General features: G+C 54.8%; 1 protein-coding gene across 9 annotated transcripts in view; it reads right to left on the bottom strand.

The window, feature by feature from the left end:
- Positions 1 to 15,465, bottom strand: part of COL27A1 (collagen type XXVII alpha 1 chain) — a 144,387-nt gene that overhangs the window by 61,134 nt on the left and 67,788 nt on the right. For all 9 annotated transcript variants that reach the window (XR_009008545.1, XM_057547779.1, XM_057547786.1 and 6 more), the window contains 9 exons: positions 12,157 to 12,210; positions 11,446 to 11,490; positions 8,170 to 8,223; positions 6,874 to 6,927; positions 6,184 to 6,237; positions 3,315 to 3,368; positions 3,113 to 3,166; positions 1,467 to 1,511; positions 226 to 279 (listed from right to left, as the gene is read on the bottom strand). Coding sequence is in view for 8 of the 9 variants with exons in the window: in XM_057547779.1 (XP_057403762.1) it covers positions 226 to 279; positions 1,467 to 1,511; positions 3,113 to 3,166; positions 3,315 to 3,368; positions 6,184 to 6,237; positions 6,874 to 6,927; positions 8,170 to 8,223; positions 11,446 to 11,490; positions 12,157 to 12,210 (468 nt within the window). In the remaining variant the exon portion in view is untranslated. The remainder of the gene's footprint in view (positions 1 to 225; positions 280 to 1,466; positions 1,512 to 3,112; positions 3,167 to 3,314; positions 3,369 to 6,183; positions 6,238 to 6,873; positions 6,928 to 8,169; positions 8,224 to 11,445; positions 11,491 to 12,156; positions 12,211 to 15,465) is intronic.

Below are 15,465 nucleotides of genomic sequence, written 5' to 3'. Positions count from 1 at the left end.
CCCATTACTTGAACGCTGCCCCACTGGGAGACACTGAGGTTCTGTCCATTTTTTCCTCTCCGTTACCCATACATACTTTGTGATAAACGGGGACCATTTCCTCCCTTTTTCACAACAGGCCAGGGATTCAGGGGTCATCCTAGGGCCTACAGGTTGGCTCCCCCTCTCTCCTCTCTTCCCCAGGCGTTCTCTCCTCCCCGCCCAGTCACTTCCAGGTCCCCTCACCTTCAAGCCATCCGGGCCAGGCCTTCCAGGAAACCCCTTTCTGCCGGGTTGACCCTGCAACAGGGAGAGGTGAGTGAGAGAAGCCAGGAGGGGGCGGGGATGCAGAGCCACTATGTCTCTAGGCTGCCAACTGTCCTTGGGGATGCGGGGAGGGTCTACAGCTGTGTGACCTTGGGAAGTCCCCCTTCCCCGGCTGGTCTTGTTTGCTAATGGGGATGATGAAACCTTCTTTCAGGGAGTGAGGAAAAGGAAGGGACTGGAACAGAAGATAAAGGACACAGGGGGAATGGAGGGTTTACACCAGTGGTCCTCAAAGTGTGGTCCGGGGCCCTCTGGGGGTCCCTGAGACCCTTTCACTGGAGATTTCACTGGAGGTCAAAACTATTTTCATAAGAATATTAAGCTGTCATTTGCCCATGTCACTCATTTTCATGAATGTAAGTGGAGTTTTCCAGAGGCTACATGACACGTGGTATCATCCACAGATGGAACGCAGAGGCAGAATGGAGAATCCAGCTGACTCCTATTAAGCCAGACGTTAAAGAGATTTGCAAAATATGTAAAACAATGCCACTCTTTTCATTAGATGATTTTGCTTTGGAAAATATAGCTATTTTTTTTTTAAAAACCTATTATTTTTGTTAACATGAAACGGGTTTGTTATTAATTTTGAATGAATTGATCCAAAGTTTCTCAGTTTTAAGCACTCATATCGATACAACCCACACAAAGAAAAGCATTTTGGGTCCTCAATCATTTTTAAGAACGTAAAGAGGTCCTGAGACCAAAAAAATCCACAAACTGCCAATTTATGCAATCGCGACTGAAGGTGGGGTGGGACATACACCTTCTTTCTGGAAGGCCACTTGGAGCAGTGGAGAGAATGCAGAGTCAGGTTCCAGGCAGGGAATCCTCACTTCCTGGCTATGAGATACTGGGCTAAGCCCTTCGCTCTTTGAGCCTTGAGGGCCTTGAATGAAACTAAGAAAGGCACTGTCTCTCTCACGGGAGAATCAAATGAACGGAAATGGATGCACAAAGCACCAGCACACAGTAGGTGCGCAAGAACAGTTTCCTGCCCCTTGTCTCTCTCCTCTGGGGTCTGTCCTAGCTCCATCCCTGGGGGGGCCCAAGGCCCTCACTGACAACTTCTCTCCAGAGCACCAACCAGATGTTGCCCACCTGCACACAGCTGGCTCAGCACTGACAAATCCCACCTTCCCCGAGCCAGCAACACTCACCTCCAAGCCAGGGGCCCCTGGTGGCCCCATGGGTCCCTCATCTCCCTAGAGTCGGGAGACACGAGAGAGGAACAAAAAGGAGAAAGTTAACCCAGCGGTTGCCTTGGAGAACTTGACCTGTTAGGAGGGGAAGGGGTGGGCACAGGAGAGCTCTCCTGGACCTAGAAATGGTGCACCTGGGCCCCCTGCCTAGCCCCACCCAGGGAAGAGGCCTAGAGGCCAGGCCACGTGGGGGCTTCTGTGTGAATGGGGCTCCAGGTGCCCTGTGAATGTGGTTAGCCCGGGCTGGTGGTAGTGCTGGGCAGGAGAGTCAAACCCTATCATATGCTGTGGGAGTACAGCCCAGACGGCAGCTCAAAGATACGGGCTCTATTCTGAGCTCTGCCATTTCCTCGGTGAAAGAACTTACCCTCACTGTGCCTCAGTTTCCCCACCTGTAAAAGGGTGCAGGGCAGAGAGGATCATCCTAAACTCTGATGAGTAGCCTAAGTTGAGTTCCTGGAGGAGAGCCACGATGTCTCATTCTTTTTTGAAGCCATGCCCCCCGACATCACTCAGGATGAGTGTGCCCAGGGTCTAGTGGGTGTGTGGTGCATGAAGGCTGGGAGGTGGGCACAAGAGAGGGAAGAGATGGAGGACCAAATGAATGTATGAGTGGACAGATGAATCAAGACATGAGCAAGTGGCAGGCATATGAGTGGTTAACGTGGTAACGTGAGTGTAGACGGAAGCACGGGGCTGGTGCTGTCTTTCCCTCCCACCCTCCTTCCCGCTTCCCACCCGTAGAGATGCCTCAGGCTCTCCCACAGGCTCAGGCAGCCTACAGACTGGCCCGTCTGGCATGCCAGACCCAGAACCAGCCTGAGAAGGGATCCATGTCAGCCAGATGCCTGCCTGTGGTCATGGTGAGTCTGGGCCTCCTGCACCCTCACCCAGGGCTGTGTGTCATGGGGGACCCGAGGCCTGAGGCCAAGGTGTGCAGTGGAGGGCCTCGGGCACGGGAAAAACCTGGGACCAGCCCGTGAGGCATCCAACAGCCCTCCACCTGATGCTCCAACAGGCCCAGAGAACTTGTCAATCCCTTCATCATGAATGAGTCAATAAGCACATCTTCACTCTGCCACTTACTAGCTGCACAAGTCATGTCACTCTCTGGGGAGGCCGGAGGCAGCCCCCAGGAGCCCAGAAGTTATAGGGCCTATGCCATGGGCTTTGGGTTCAGCAGACCTGGGTTGGAATCCTAATGCTGCCTGCCACTAACCATGTGACCCGATGTAGTGTCTTTATCCCCCTGAAATTCAGGACCTCACGTGAGCCGACGATTCCTTCCCTCCCGTATCAATACCCCAATAAACTGTGCTACTGTGACCAGGAGCAGTGGCGGCGGCTCTGAGAGAGAAAACCCCAGGGCAAGGGGGCTGCCGTGGTGGGCGTGACCCGCCAGTCAGGCCGGGGCAGAGAAGGACCCTGGAAAGGTCACGGGGCAGGGCTGTACAGGGTGAGCTGGAGGGCAAGCCTGAGGTGGCCCTGGGCCCTGTGTCTCCTGACTGAGGGGCCCTGGCCCTCATCTAAGGCCTCCAGGACCCAGGAGAGAGCAGGCTGGGAGCTGGGAGGGATGGACAGGGGGCAGGGCCAGACGGTCTCACCTCTGGCCCCAGCTGCCCACGGGGTCCCGGCAGGCCTCGAGCTCCAGGCTTACCCTGGTGAGAAGGGAACAAAAAGGGGTCTCAGAGGCGGCACCTCCTTCTCCATCACAGGCTGGCAAGACTCCTGCTGGCTTGGAAGCAGGCCCATGGTTTCCAGAGTTGTCATCCTCATCAACTGGAGCTCCCCTGGGCAGGGACTCACCTTCATGCCTTCTGGGCCGTTGTCCCCAGGGGGGCCAATGTCTCCGGGAAATCCCTGAAGGGAAGCAGAGAGCAGAAGTGACCCAGGGGGACTCTGAAGGGAAATGCTAAGACCATAGGTCTTAGAGGGGGGACCGACCTGGGTTTCCATCTCCTCCTGCAGGGGATGTGACGCTGGGCAGTCAGTTATCACAGTTCGAAAACAAAGAATCAGCCCCTACACTTCAGAGAGGTGCTGAGAAAATGAAGGAAGACAAGGCAGGAAGGTCTTAGCCCAGGAACAAGCACATACAAGTTCGTCTAATCCAGACTTTCCCAAGTCCTAAGCCTGGGGCAGCCAGGGCCTCAGAGCCAGCCGTCCTCTGCTCTGAGAGGTGCTATCCTTCACTGCAGGGATCCTCTATGTTCTGGGTTTGTTGCGACTTTGAAAGGCTCGAAAAGGACTGATCTAGTAAATCTCAGCTCATATCGGAAGCTGAAATCCCCACTGAGATTTACTAGACGGATGACTGTACAATGGAAGCTTCTTCCTGACGCGGAGCAGAATCTCCTCCTTTCCCCAACAGAAAAGGCCTGCCCTTCTCTGTCCCTTCCACGGCTTCTAGTCAGGGGCCCGGGGCCCCTCAGTCTGGCTTCCTCCAACCGCCCAGCTTCCAATGTTGGTGATCACTAGGACACCCATGCTTCTCTGGGTGTGAACTGACCAGCACAGGCCAGTATAAGAACATCTCCTTCTTTGTTCTAGGTGTAATACCTCTGTTAATTCAGCCTAGAACCCCATTTGCTTTCAGGGCAGATCCACTACTCCCTCACTTTTCTGCCAGCCAGAAACCAAAGCCTTCTCATATGAATCCCTGAGATCAGAATGCTCCCCCACTTCGCCTTTGTAAGTGGCTTTTTCCCCTTCCTCTTTTGAGCTTTTGGTAACTCCCATTAAATTCCAGCTCAAGCATTCTCTCACTCTTCTCATTAGCAAAGGCAAGAATGGTCCTGAATTTGGAGCTAACACACATGGAGCTAAAGCCCCATGTCTTTTTCTTCAAATTGAAAGACTCAAAGTCCCATTCTGCCCCGACTCACTGTGTGACCCCGGACAGGTTTCTAAGCCTCTCTGGGCCTCGGCTTCCTCACCTCTAAAATGGCGATCGTAAAATCATCTAACAGGGCTGTTCCGAGGCTTAAAGAGAATAAGGTGAGCGCAGCGCTTGGTTCAGTATTTGGCACCTGGTAAGCACTCAATAAAAATCTGCATTCCAAAGGGTTTTGGGTCCTGTGTCCTGGGAAAACAAAACAAGTCTGCCTGGGGTGGGCCTGTCTCCAGGGAGAACTTGAAGGTCAGGATCCTGATCAAATTCTAGCACTCACACAGATGGGACCCACTGATGAGTGAAAGAGCTAATTCACACGGGGGCTACGGAGCTGGAGCTGCACCCACGGTCGGTCGCTGAAAAGAGGCAAAGACCCGGGAAGGCGCTGACATGCTCGTCAGCTTCTGTCTTCAGCTGAGCCAAGCCATCTTCTGGATACTGAGTCCGCCAATCCAAACAGAACACAAAGATGGGGGAGGAAGACCCCACCCCCGTCTGTCCAGGGACCCAGGAGGGAGCCAAAGAGCAAATAAAGACCTTCTTTGCTACAAGTAGCAGAGTGACCCTGAGGAGGTCACTCCCCTGCTCTGTGACTCAGTTCCCTCATCTGTAAACGGTGGTAGCAATATCTCCCTCACTGGTTGTGCTGACCATTCAACCAGTTCTCATCCCGAAGATACTAGGCAGCCTCCTGGCATGAGGAGGTGCCTAATAAATGTGAGGCAGCAGGCTTTCCACCCGCACTGGCCAGACTGCTGGGAAACCCGGACTCTCAGAAAAGTCTTTTTCCACAGTGACCAGAGGAAGGAACCAGGTCCATGGAAGAGAGGCCAAGTCCATTCGTCTAAAGATAGGACTGTGTCATGGCCAAAGTCAACAGAGTGGAAAGTAGAACTTGTAGCTTTCAGGAAACACTCTCTCATCCATCCGAGTGATACCAGGAGTGATCTTTGGAGGGATCTGGAGAACCCGGCAGAACTAGACTTCTGTCTCTGAGACCTTATGAATGTGCAAGGCCCCAGGCCAGGGAGGTGTGTAGAGGTGGGGTGGCGGCTAGGGAGGACCTAGACCCCCTGAGACAGACAGTAGCCCTAGCACTGTCCACCCTGTTCTCCAGAGCTGGTCCCCGTACTGGGGTTTGGGGTGGGGTCAGGGTAGAGCAAAAGGGGCTCGACTAGCTGCCTCGCTCCTTTGCACATAAATGCCAGCTGATGAACGTTCAGCATACCTGTGCTCGTTATCACATGTATCAGAAACTCTCAGGTTCTACTGACTCAACTAGAGTTGTTATGTTAATTGCTTTATCCATCCTTCATTATTTCTCCTTCTCCATTCAAACACCAGAATTTTACACTTGTCTCCTGCTCCCCATCCCTGTGAGCCATGAGCCCTGCACTTCTCCAGGGTGGATGTGGGCAGTTAGAAAAGTTCCAGGGCTCAGATGGGTTGGATGCCTCAAACCTCAGGGTAGAGAACGTGGGGAGCTCCTGTGAAGGGTCAAGGCAGTGGAGCTCAGAGGGTTTTCCTGATGTTTGTTTCTGGAAACTGTAAAGGCGGCTACGAAGCTGGGGAGGCTGTCTGAGGCCAGCTTCTGCCCCACTGCCTTTGAGAGCCTCTAGGGAAGCCGGGAGGCACAGAAGCAGAAAAGGAATTTCTATTCTCAGCCCCATCTCTCATCTGCTGTGTGACCTCAGGCAAGTCTCTGTCTCTGAGCCTTGGTTTCCCAAGCACAATACCCAGTCCCAGTAGCAGCCAGACACAGAGAAATAGGGTATTGCATACCTCGGGTCCAGGGGGCCCAGGAAACCCAACGGATCCTTTGTCTCCAACTTTGCCCTATGAAAGAGAAGAGATTGTGGAGGAGGCAGGGCTAAGTGAGGGTCTACCTTCCCTGGATCCCCTGTATTAGCCCCCTGGCTGGGGGTGGTTGGAAAACTCAGGAGAATATGAGTGAAATCTGCCTAGATAACTGCAAGGAGCTACGGTTCAAACCCCATCTCCTACACTTGCTAGCCACAGGATCCAGGGCAAGTCACTTCACCTCGGAACCTCACTTTCCCCATCTGCAAAATGGGAGCAATAATAAGTCTCTAACTCCTGGGGTTGTTGGCAGACTTCAGAGAGGTATAGCACAGGAAGGATCTGATGCACAGTAACATTCAATAAATAAACGACACCCACTGCTATTATTAATAATGTTACTATTATTTACTAGACATTGGGAGCCCTGATTCTCACCAGAGGTCTGCCAGTGACTGATGCCTATCTATGACGCTGGGTGTACTCCTGCCCCTCTGGGCCTCAGTGTCCTCATCTGTAAAATGGGTGAATCTCCATTTCTGCTCTGCTCTATTCGCCTCCCAGAGCTGCTGCGAGAGGAAAGGAGATCCTGGATGTGAAAGCATCTCTGGCCACATTCCATGACCATTTGGAGAGTGTGAGGTTGGGGATCTCAGAGCAGAAGGTACTTACCACAGGCCCTGGCTTCCCCCGTGCGCCTGGGAACCCTGGCAATCCCTGGCTCCCCTGAAAAAGATGCAGAGCAAACTGGGGTTAGTAAGGACCGGAAATGGCCAGATGAACGGCTGCTTGGTCATCCTCGCCGGCCTGAGGCTTGGAGAACATCCACTTTTAGGGGGAGGATGAGCTCCCCAGTCCTTTTCCCTGCTTGCAAGTTCCAGCTTGGCAGCCCTACAGGCTGGGACCCGGGGATGCAAAGGTGAAACAGCAGCTCCTGTCCTCACCAGGTCATCCTGGAACCCGGGACCCTGGGCCTCCAAGCAAGCACTGAAGCGCCCTTGATGCCCGGGGAGGTCTGGAGCCTGCGTGGCTCGCAACCCGGAGACACTGAGGCTGGGTCAGGACGGGCCAGCCAGGAGGGAGGGGAGAGGAAGAGGCAGAGCTGGCCAACATCTGGGTCTCGTTGACTGGCTGGGTGAGGTCCAGACGTGGCCACATGGTGCCGGACACAGGCAAAGAGGAGCCGGCCTCGGCAGGCTGCCTGGGTTCCTCAATCAGTCAGGCCAGCTACTCACTCAGACGTGTCTTAAATGTTCACCATTCTGTGCAGGACCCTAAGCTGAGCTCCTCCGTGCCAGCCGGCGGCCCTATCCTTGGGAACCTGCTGTCTGGCAGGGGGCTGAGCACAGATCCCCATCAACCAGGGGAGAAATGTGCTACCGCAGGTGATGGGCAGGGAATGAGAATGGCAGAGAAGGGAATGGCCACTTCCTGAGCAGGTAGAGAAAATGGCATCCACGCGGGGTTCTGCGGTGGGGCTGGGCCGTGCACGGGCTGGTTGGAGGGTGTGCCCGGCTGGGCAGCATGTGTGTGCAAACTTGAGGTGCAGAGGGCAGGTCAGTGGGGCTGGAGCACAGGGCTAGAAGGGCGAGGGGCAGTAAAGTGTCAGAGTGTCCTGTGCACTGGGGGTCCGGGTGCCGGGGCGAGGAGCCAGGACACCACTCTGGGGGCAGTAGGGAGCCGTGGATGGGCTGTGAGCACAGAGCAGAGCTGGGCCCTCAGAACAATTTTGTGGCGGTGAGGAAGACAGACTGGGAGGGAAGAGGCTGGGGCCTGGGAATAAGTCAGGAGGCCATTGTAAAGTCCAGGGAAGAGACAATGAGAGGGTAGACGGAGGATGGAGAAGACAGGATTGTGTGAAAGGAAGCCATCCTACAGGCGGGTCCTGGCCCTTGACAGGCCCTGGGAAGGAAGCCAGAGCCAGAGAAGGGCAGGGCAGGGGGCAGGGGGCGAATCTGCTGCAATTACCTTGTCTCCTTGGAATCCGGTATCTCCTGACACACCCGGAACCCCTTGTTCACCCTAAATACACACCAGCAAAGAAGGTTACGATGGAGACCACGGTGGGTTCTGGAAGTCTCCCCGACATCCAGACCCACTGGGAGGGTACAGCTTTGCTGAGGCTGTTCCTAAAGTCGATCTGCCCAGCAGCAGCCTTGTTAGAGAAAAGGGCAGCTCCCAGCCCTGCCCTGCCCTGGGTGGGGAAGGTAGGCCCTGTGGGGGACAGAGCCAGCTTATGTGCAGGTCTGCCTGGGGTTGCTCAGGTGGCTGAACATTCCACTAACAGAAACTAAACTGCCCAATGTCACCTGGCCTTGTCGGGAGAACAGACACTTGAGGGTCAAAGGAGCTGTGCCTTGATCCTTCAACCTCTTCATCATCAACTGATGTCACACAGAGGAGCGTGCAGCCTGGACAGTGGCCCCGCACCACTGAGGGTTCTGAGTGCATCTGTTGCTTGATATTTTTCACCGCCAGGCTGTGAGCTGTCATTTTGTCCTTCTGTGGGAGTTTCTATGCCAGCAATCTGCTTCGGTCTACTGCTAATTAGCTGCTTTTAATCAGCTATAGCATGAGAAACCGGAGCACCTGGCTAGTTAAGACTATGTGTAAACAGCGAGTAAACTGGTCTCGAGTTAGGTCTGGGTGTTTCTTTTCTAAGATGACACACTGCATGGGTTTGGTGACACTGATTCTGGCTGTCGGAGGCCTCTTCTAGTCCCTCCCTGTATTCAGCCACATCCGGGTAAATGAGCTGTCGCAGAACCAGATTGGGAGATGTTTCTCCTTGGAGCTGGAACTGTCTCACACAGCCCTCATCATTTCCAGCTTTCCATGTTGGTACATTGGCCCCAGGACTCAGAAAACATTCACAGCCCCGGAAGCAGTTGGAGGAATGGGGAGAAAAACCCAGGAAGAATGGAGAATCTTAGAGAACTCATGTCGTGAGCTAAGGCCATGATCCAGCAGAACTTCCTTGGTAGAACAAAAGCCAGGATTTTTTTTTTTAAATAAAAAAAATTTTTAACTTACTTTGGTTTTTCCAGTTTGGAAAATCTTGTACAATATCCCAGAATTTTAGGAACCAAGGAACATTTTTTTTTAAATGTCCAAAGGAGGAGTAAAGATGGTTTAAAAAAAAAAGTTTCAAAGGCACCTAAGAAATCAGGACAATGGATTTGGAGAAAGCTGGGCCTGGAGCAGGAGCCTGGGTTCCGGAAGGTGTCCCCATGGGGAGACAGGGAGCCGGGTGGTTGTAAGTGGGACTGAGGCCAGGCTGGGTCATGGACAATCTGGGATTCTGGGCAGGATGACCACGGAACACGAAGGGGTAGCTCCAACACCCCAGGGGAGGGCCAGGGGGTAGGGTGGGAGTGAAGAGGGGCTGATCAGAACCCTGGCCCCCGAAATATTAAGACCCTGCCCCAGCCAAAGGGGCAGAAAAGAGATTTCTTTTGCTTTTCTTATTTTTCTTATTTTTCAACGCTGAAGACTTATTTGATTTTCCTGACATCTACGAGCAGGAAAATAATTTTCTCCTCTTTTTTTTTTTTTTTTTTTTTCCAGTGCTTTCACCTCTCTCAATGTCCCAGGCACCACCAGTCAGCAAGCCAGCCGAGTTCTATGTAACACATTGATTGCCATGTTCCTGAAGAAACAGTGAGCTGGAGGCCAGCTCTGCAAAGGGCCTATAAAAAGCTCCCTCCCTACACTCCTATTTCCCCCACTTCCTTCCTCTCCTCCATGACTTCAACATTTCCAGAGTGCTGATGACTCACAACGCAGGGTAAACAGGTAGCTGTGGGGAAGCCCCACCTCCAACAGAAAGCCCCTGCATCTCCAGAGGGAGGGCCGTGGAAGAGGGGGGCTTAGCAAAGTCAGCAGGGCAGAGCCAGGGGGCAGAGCTGAGTCGGCGAGGCAGAGGGAGCTGCAGCTGGAGGCTTGGGCATGACGGGAGGAGATGGGAAAGGGGGAAACAGATGAGAAGATTGGGCTGAGCATGGCACGGCCAGGTACCTAGGGGTGGGAGTGGGTGAGACAATCTGGGGTGCCCATTTCTGCCCAGCAGCTCTAACTTTCTGAGTCCAGGGTCTGGGCTGGCTCCAACAGATCACTGAGTTTCCTTCGATGCATCTCTTCTCCTCTTTGGGTCTGCTTCCCCGGCTGTGAAATGTAGGCACTGGAGGAGGTGACCTCTAAGGGCCTCACTGGCTGCCCTTCCGACCTCAGTCTTGCTTCGTGGTGGAGGTCTCTGTCGGCAGTGCCTGGGTTCAAATCCTGACACTACTTACCAGCTGTCTGTGCTCGGCAAGCTTCCTATCTCACAGAGGGGTGGAAGATGCGCGGGCTAAGCCCTGCAGAGCGCTCGGAGGGGGCCCAGCACCGGTACCTGTTCCTGTTCCTCGGATTTAGGAGGAGCAGAGTCATCTGAAGACAGGTGCACAGGCAGCCTGGCCCCGGGAGCAGCTGAGCAGCTCTTATCGGCTCAGGTTTATAGAACCTGGGAGGCTGCCAGAAGCTTTCCCACACACCCTGAGGCAGAGGGGAGGGCAGGGAGATGGCCACAGGGCAGAGCACAGGGGCACCACTCCCTGCCCTCCATGTCTCCTGGCTCAGATGCTGCAGGACCCAGGCCAGGTGCTGCCCCACGCTGGGCCCTGGGGTCCCACCTACCCACCTCCAGCTCTGGTTTGGCCCGGGGTCAGTTCAGCAGCAGGGCTGCGGAGGGCATGTGGCAGCTGGCAGGAAAGCAGGTGGGAGCTCAGGGGCCCGTCCTTGCTTTTCCGTTGCATTTTCAGACTCTGGGATGGGGCTCCCCGTTCGTCTGGGCGGCTGATGCGCATCTGTTTCCTCCTACGCCTGGGAGGGGTCTCTGGACCCCCCATCAGCCCTGCCCTGGGGCCCATCATCTCAGCACCGCTCCTCCCCACCCACCCCGTGTTCTGTGGCTTTGGTCTCAGCTTTGCTCCCCAAATTCGGAGACCTGCCTTACCCTACCCCCGACCCGGGTCTCAAGAGCCCCCCATACTCTGTCTGCCAAGGTCTGCGTGCCTCCAGAACCATCTGCCTGGGTCCCACCCAGAGTCACAAGGAAGAAGCTGGGGAGTGCAGATTTAGCGGGTCCAGAGGGGAGGCAGTAAGAGTGCAGGGGAGAGGACCTGGCAAGAAATCAGCAGCAGCGTCGAGGCTGAGGGGGTTCGCATGCAGACAAAACACAGTGCAATAAGGGAGTATTCAGATCACCTTATCACCTTTCAGTCCGGGTTCCCCCACGTTTCCCATCAGTCCCTGCAAGACAGAGGCCAGGTTTCAGCTGTGAGGGAGGTTCAAAACCCCACAAGTCTAGAGCCCTGGCGTAAACCCACTGGCTTGCTGCAAGACCCTGTGCTGGAGGCCCCAGCCCAGAGGGCAGTGGTGTGGATTGAAGGACCATGAGAAGGGGAGGTTGACTAGTGAATCGCAGTGCTCTGGACACATCCAGGGGAGAAGGGTGCCGATGGGGAGAGATGGGCTTCATGAGCCGTGTCACACGCTTGTTGGCCAAATGGAATCATCCCTGGAACGTGGTCCAGGCAATTTTAGCCCACCTTTCTCCTGCACGCCCATCCCACTCAGGGATGTCCTGAACTCACTGGCTTGCCATTATATAGAGTTTCTGTGCTCCTGGTGATGTCCCCCACTGGACTTTCAGTGCCCTGAAGTCCAGAACCAAGTCTGACTCATGCTCAGCTGGAGGACTGCTGTCCAATGAAGATGTCTGGCATAAATGACATGGGGACGATGACCGGCTCTCAGGACTGAGAAGCACTGAGCCCCTGATCTGCCACGTTCCACCCCAGTCCCCCTCTGAGTGCCCCCCAACACCGTATCAGGGTAGCCTTCCTTCCGGGCTGAAATGAGTCAGGGGGTGCCCAGCTGTGATGAGACTCGAATTAAGGGACAGCTCTTGTTTACCTTCATGCCCTTGGGTCCTGGGTAGCCAATTGGACCCAATGCTCCCATGTCGCCCTGGGAAGAGAATGAGAAGAGGACGCCATGAGAGGTGGCTCACAGGGGGCTGGCCTGGGAAGGATTTCGAGGACGCAACCCCTCTGGGTTGATCTTGTAATTAGGCACGTTCACCTCCACTGAAGTACCAGAGTAAATTTCACAGAGGACCTCTCCCAAGTTCACTTCTTGATTGCTGCCCCTTTCACCACTCCTTTCCACCTCATATTAGATTCTTTACATCCCATACTAGTTAAGGGACTCAGGGCATTTCACTGGGCTTCTGTGGACCTCGATCTCCTGATCTATAAAATGGGGACAATGATCCCTCGCCCTGAAAGCTGTTGTGAGGGTTAAATAAGCACACACAGAGGCTTCGACTCCTCTAGCTTAGTGAGGGGCAGGAACTTTCTGCTTCCAGAAGCTGGGCCACCTCCTTGGGACAGCAGCAAGGAAGGAGTGGGGCTGTCAATCACAGACACCCGAGGTGCAGATGGACCCTGTAGGACACTAAGATCAGCGGGTAGGTCCTGGACCACAGGCTGGAGACCCAGCGTCAGATCAGATCAGACTGTCCAAGGCGTGAGCAGAGGAGTTCCTAGACCCTGGAGAGTCACGTTCCTTTCACGGGGGGCCCTTCACTGAGGGCTGGGGAAAGGCCGGGAGGCAGTGAGTGTATGTCGAGGCCAGACCACCCGTCCCACCTCTCCTCTGCTGCTCACTCACTGTGCGATTTCGGGGGTTAACCTCTCCGTGCCTCAGTTCCCTCATCTAAAACAGGGACTAATACTCTGAGCTTCCTAGAGTTGTTTGGAGAAGTAATTGACTTACATGTATAAAGTACTTGGCACTGCCTGGAGGCATTTTTGGTGGTTACAACCGAAGAGGTGCCACTGGCATCTCGTGGGTGGAGGCCCCATAGCAAAGAATTAGCTGGCTCAAATGTCAATAGCGTTGAGGTGAGAAACCCTGGTCTAAAGGGAAGGGGTGAATGGATTCTCTCTAAACAAGCCCACCCTCTTTCCCTGAAGTCTCCTCCTCACTTCCTGCCCTCCCCCATCACCACTGCCCTCAGCCACAGCCATCACATTAAGCCCTCCCCCAGAGAAAGGGAGCCCCTGAAATAACCTCTTCTCTCCCTTGTCCATCCTCTGTGACCGATCTGAGTGTCTGGCTGCTGTGTGAGCCTGGTCCATGTGCTTCACCTCTCTGGGCCTCAGTTTCCCACATCCCTGAATCAGGCTCCACAGAGGCCCCTGACCAATGCTCTGAAGCATTGAGGAACAAACGCTGCTCCAGGTGGCCAGGTTCAAGAATGGGTTCCTGTGGGAGCTGCCTGGAGACAGCTCAGAGGGAGGCCGGCAGAGAATGAAATGTCACATTCCTGCTGACTCCTGCAGACAGACGGGCGGACAGGCCCGCGGAGCCCGTGCAGTGGAATGCCCCCAGGAGAGAGACAGAGGGAAACACGTGGAGCGCACAGACGGCAACGGCAAGGCCTGGCTGAGGCAATGCAGATTCTCACCCCCCGCCCCCCTGAACCCACCTGATTGGGTCAAACCAAACCTCGCTGAGCCTTTGCCAAGGAACTCTGCTTTCAGTTCCCATCAAGTAATCCTATTAAGAAAGCAAGCTCTCAGTTTAACAGTTGATATTAGCGATACAAACGACACTGGCTGGTAAGCACCGTGTTACGCACTTCACATGCCTCAACTCCGTTACTCCTCACGACAGCCCTTCATGGTCCGTCTGCTACTCTCCCCATTTTACAGATGAGGAAACTGAGGCCCTGAGAGGTGAGGGCTTGAGCAAATCACAGAGCTGGGCAGAGCTGGGATTCACACCAGGCAGTCTGTCCCCAGAGCTTCTAAGCAATTCTGAAGTAATCTTTGGAGAGGAGAAGCCAGGATCGCTGGCCAGGGAGAGGCTGGAGTGAAGGCAAGCCAGCCCCTCAGAGAAGAGCATTTCAGCAGGAGGCTTTGGCTGCGGCTCCCCCCTCCCTCTCTCTTCCTGGAGGAAGGGAGCAAGGGGTGGCCACCCAGCGTTCCCCGTGGTGCACAAATAAACAGTCTAGGCCCTGCTAGCGCAGTTGGCTCCAGTGGGGGCCGGGGCCCCGAGCAGAGAGGACCAGCCAGCAGCTCCGGGAGCACAGGCTCCCTCTTCCCCGCTCCAGACCTGACGGCGGCTTGTTGTGTGGAGGGTGAATCCAGTACAGGCCCGACTGACGCCCATGTAGGTACCACACAGCCCGGCGTGTGCGTGTCACCCCTGCGAGCCTCTCCACGGGGGTCTGTGTGTGGTAGAGGCGAGGGCCAGCGTGGCAGCCCACCCAAGAACCCGTGGAAAAGGGGCTCTGGCTGCAGGGCACACGGGGAGAAGGTGGCCGCTTGCTCAGGGCAGCTCTTCTTCATGTGGGCAGGATCCCCACGTTGGACTATAAAAGCATTTGGGGGAGAACAGAGAAAACCTCAGGCCACATTCCCCCCAGTTCAGCCTGCAGATACCAGTCTGCTCCGCGCTTGATACTGTCATGGGCAGCTTGGCCAAGCGACACGCAATATCACGTCCCACGAGAAAGAACAGTGAGTAATGCCTGTAATCTGGAACCTGTTTCCATGTTTGCCTAAACTCCCAGATCCTGCTCCACACACTTTGCCCTTCATCTCGTTGACTCCCACCAAGAACACAACCAACCAACCACATCTGTGACCACTGAAGGAGCTCCTACTGTGTGCCAGGCACCACGCCAGACACTTCCCAGTCTCATCAGCTCTGTTCAGACGCTCACCAACTGCTCACAGTAACCCCATGAGGTCAGCACCATCATTAGTGCCATTCCATTTCACAGATGAGAAAACCGAGGCTCAGAGTGAGGTGAAGCAACTAACCCAAGACTACGCAACAAGCAGGGGACATAGGCAGGGCCAGAACAGGTATGTCTGTCCATCTGGGCCCTACAGACCATGCTTACAAGCCTGGGATTGACTCTGTTTACTCCAATAAAGGACCCCAGGATTCCTTTCCTCATTGCGCTCACTCATAAGTGACAGGGTGTGAGGACAGGCTTGAGATTCAAAAACAGGCAAGAGTCCCACTCTGGCATCCCATGTGCCAGCAGGCATCCAGGCTGGCATTTGCCCAGGACCCCTGAAAGAAAACCTAGGGGGCTCCCATCACCCACCCTCACGGGTGCTGGCAGAGCTCCCTCCCTCCCTCGCACATGCCTTACCTTCCTGCCCTGCTGTTCCTCTGCAGCCGGGCCATCCTTGGCCACTG

The sequence above is a fragment of the Balaenoptera acutorostrata genome, chromosome 6 (assembly GCF_949987535.1).
Source record: "Balaenoptera acutorostrata chromosome 6, mBalAcu1.1, whole genome shotgun sequence".
In the NCBI taxonomy this organism is placed as follows: domain Eukaryota; kingdom Metazoa; phylum Chordata; class Mammalia; order Artiodactyla; family Balaenopteridae; genus Balaenoptera; species Balaenoptera acutorostrata.
This window is presented reverse-complemented; position numbering and strand designations above follow the sequence as displayed.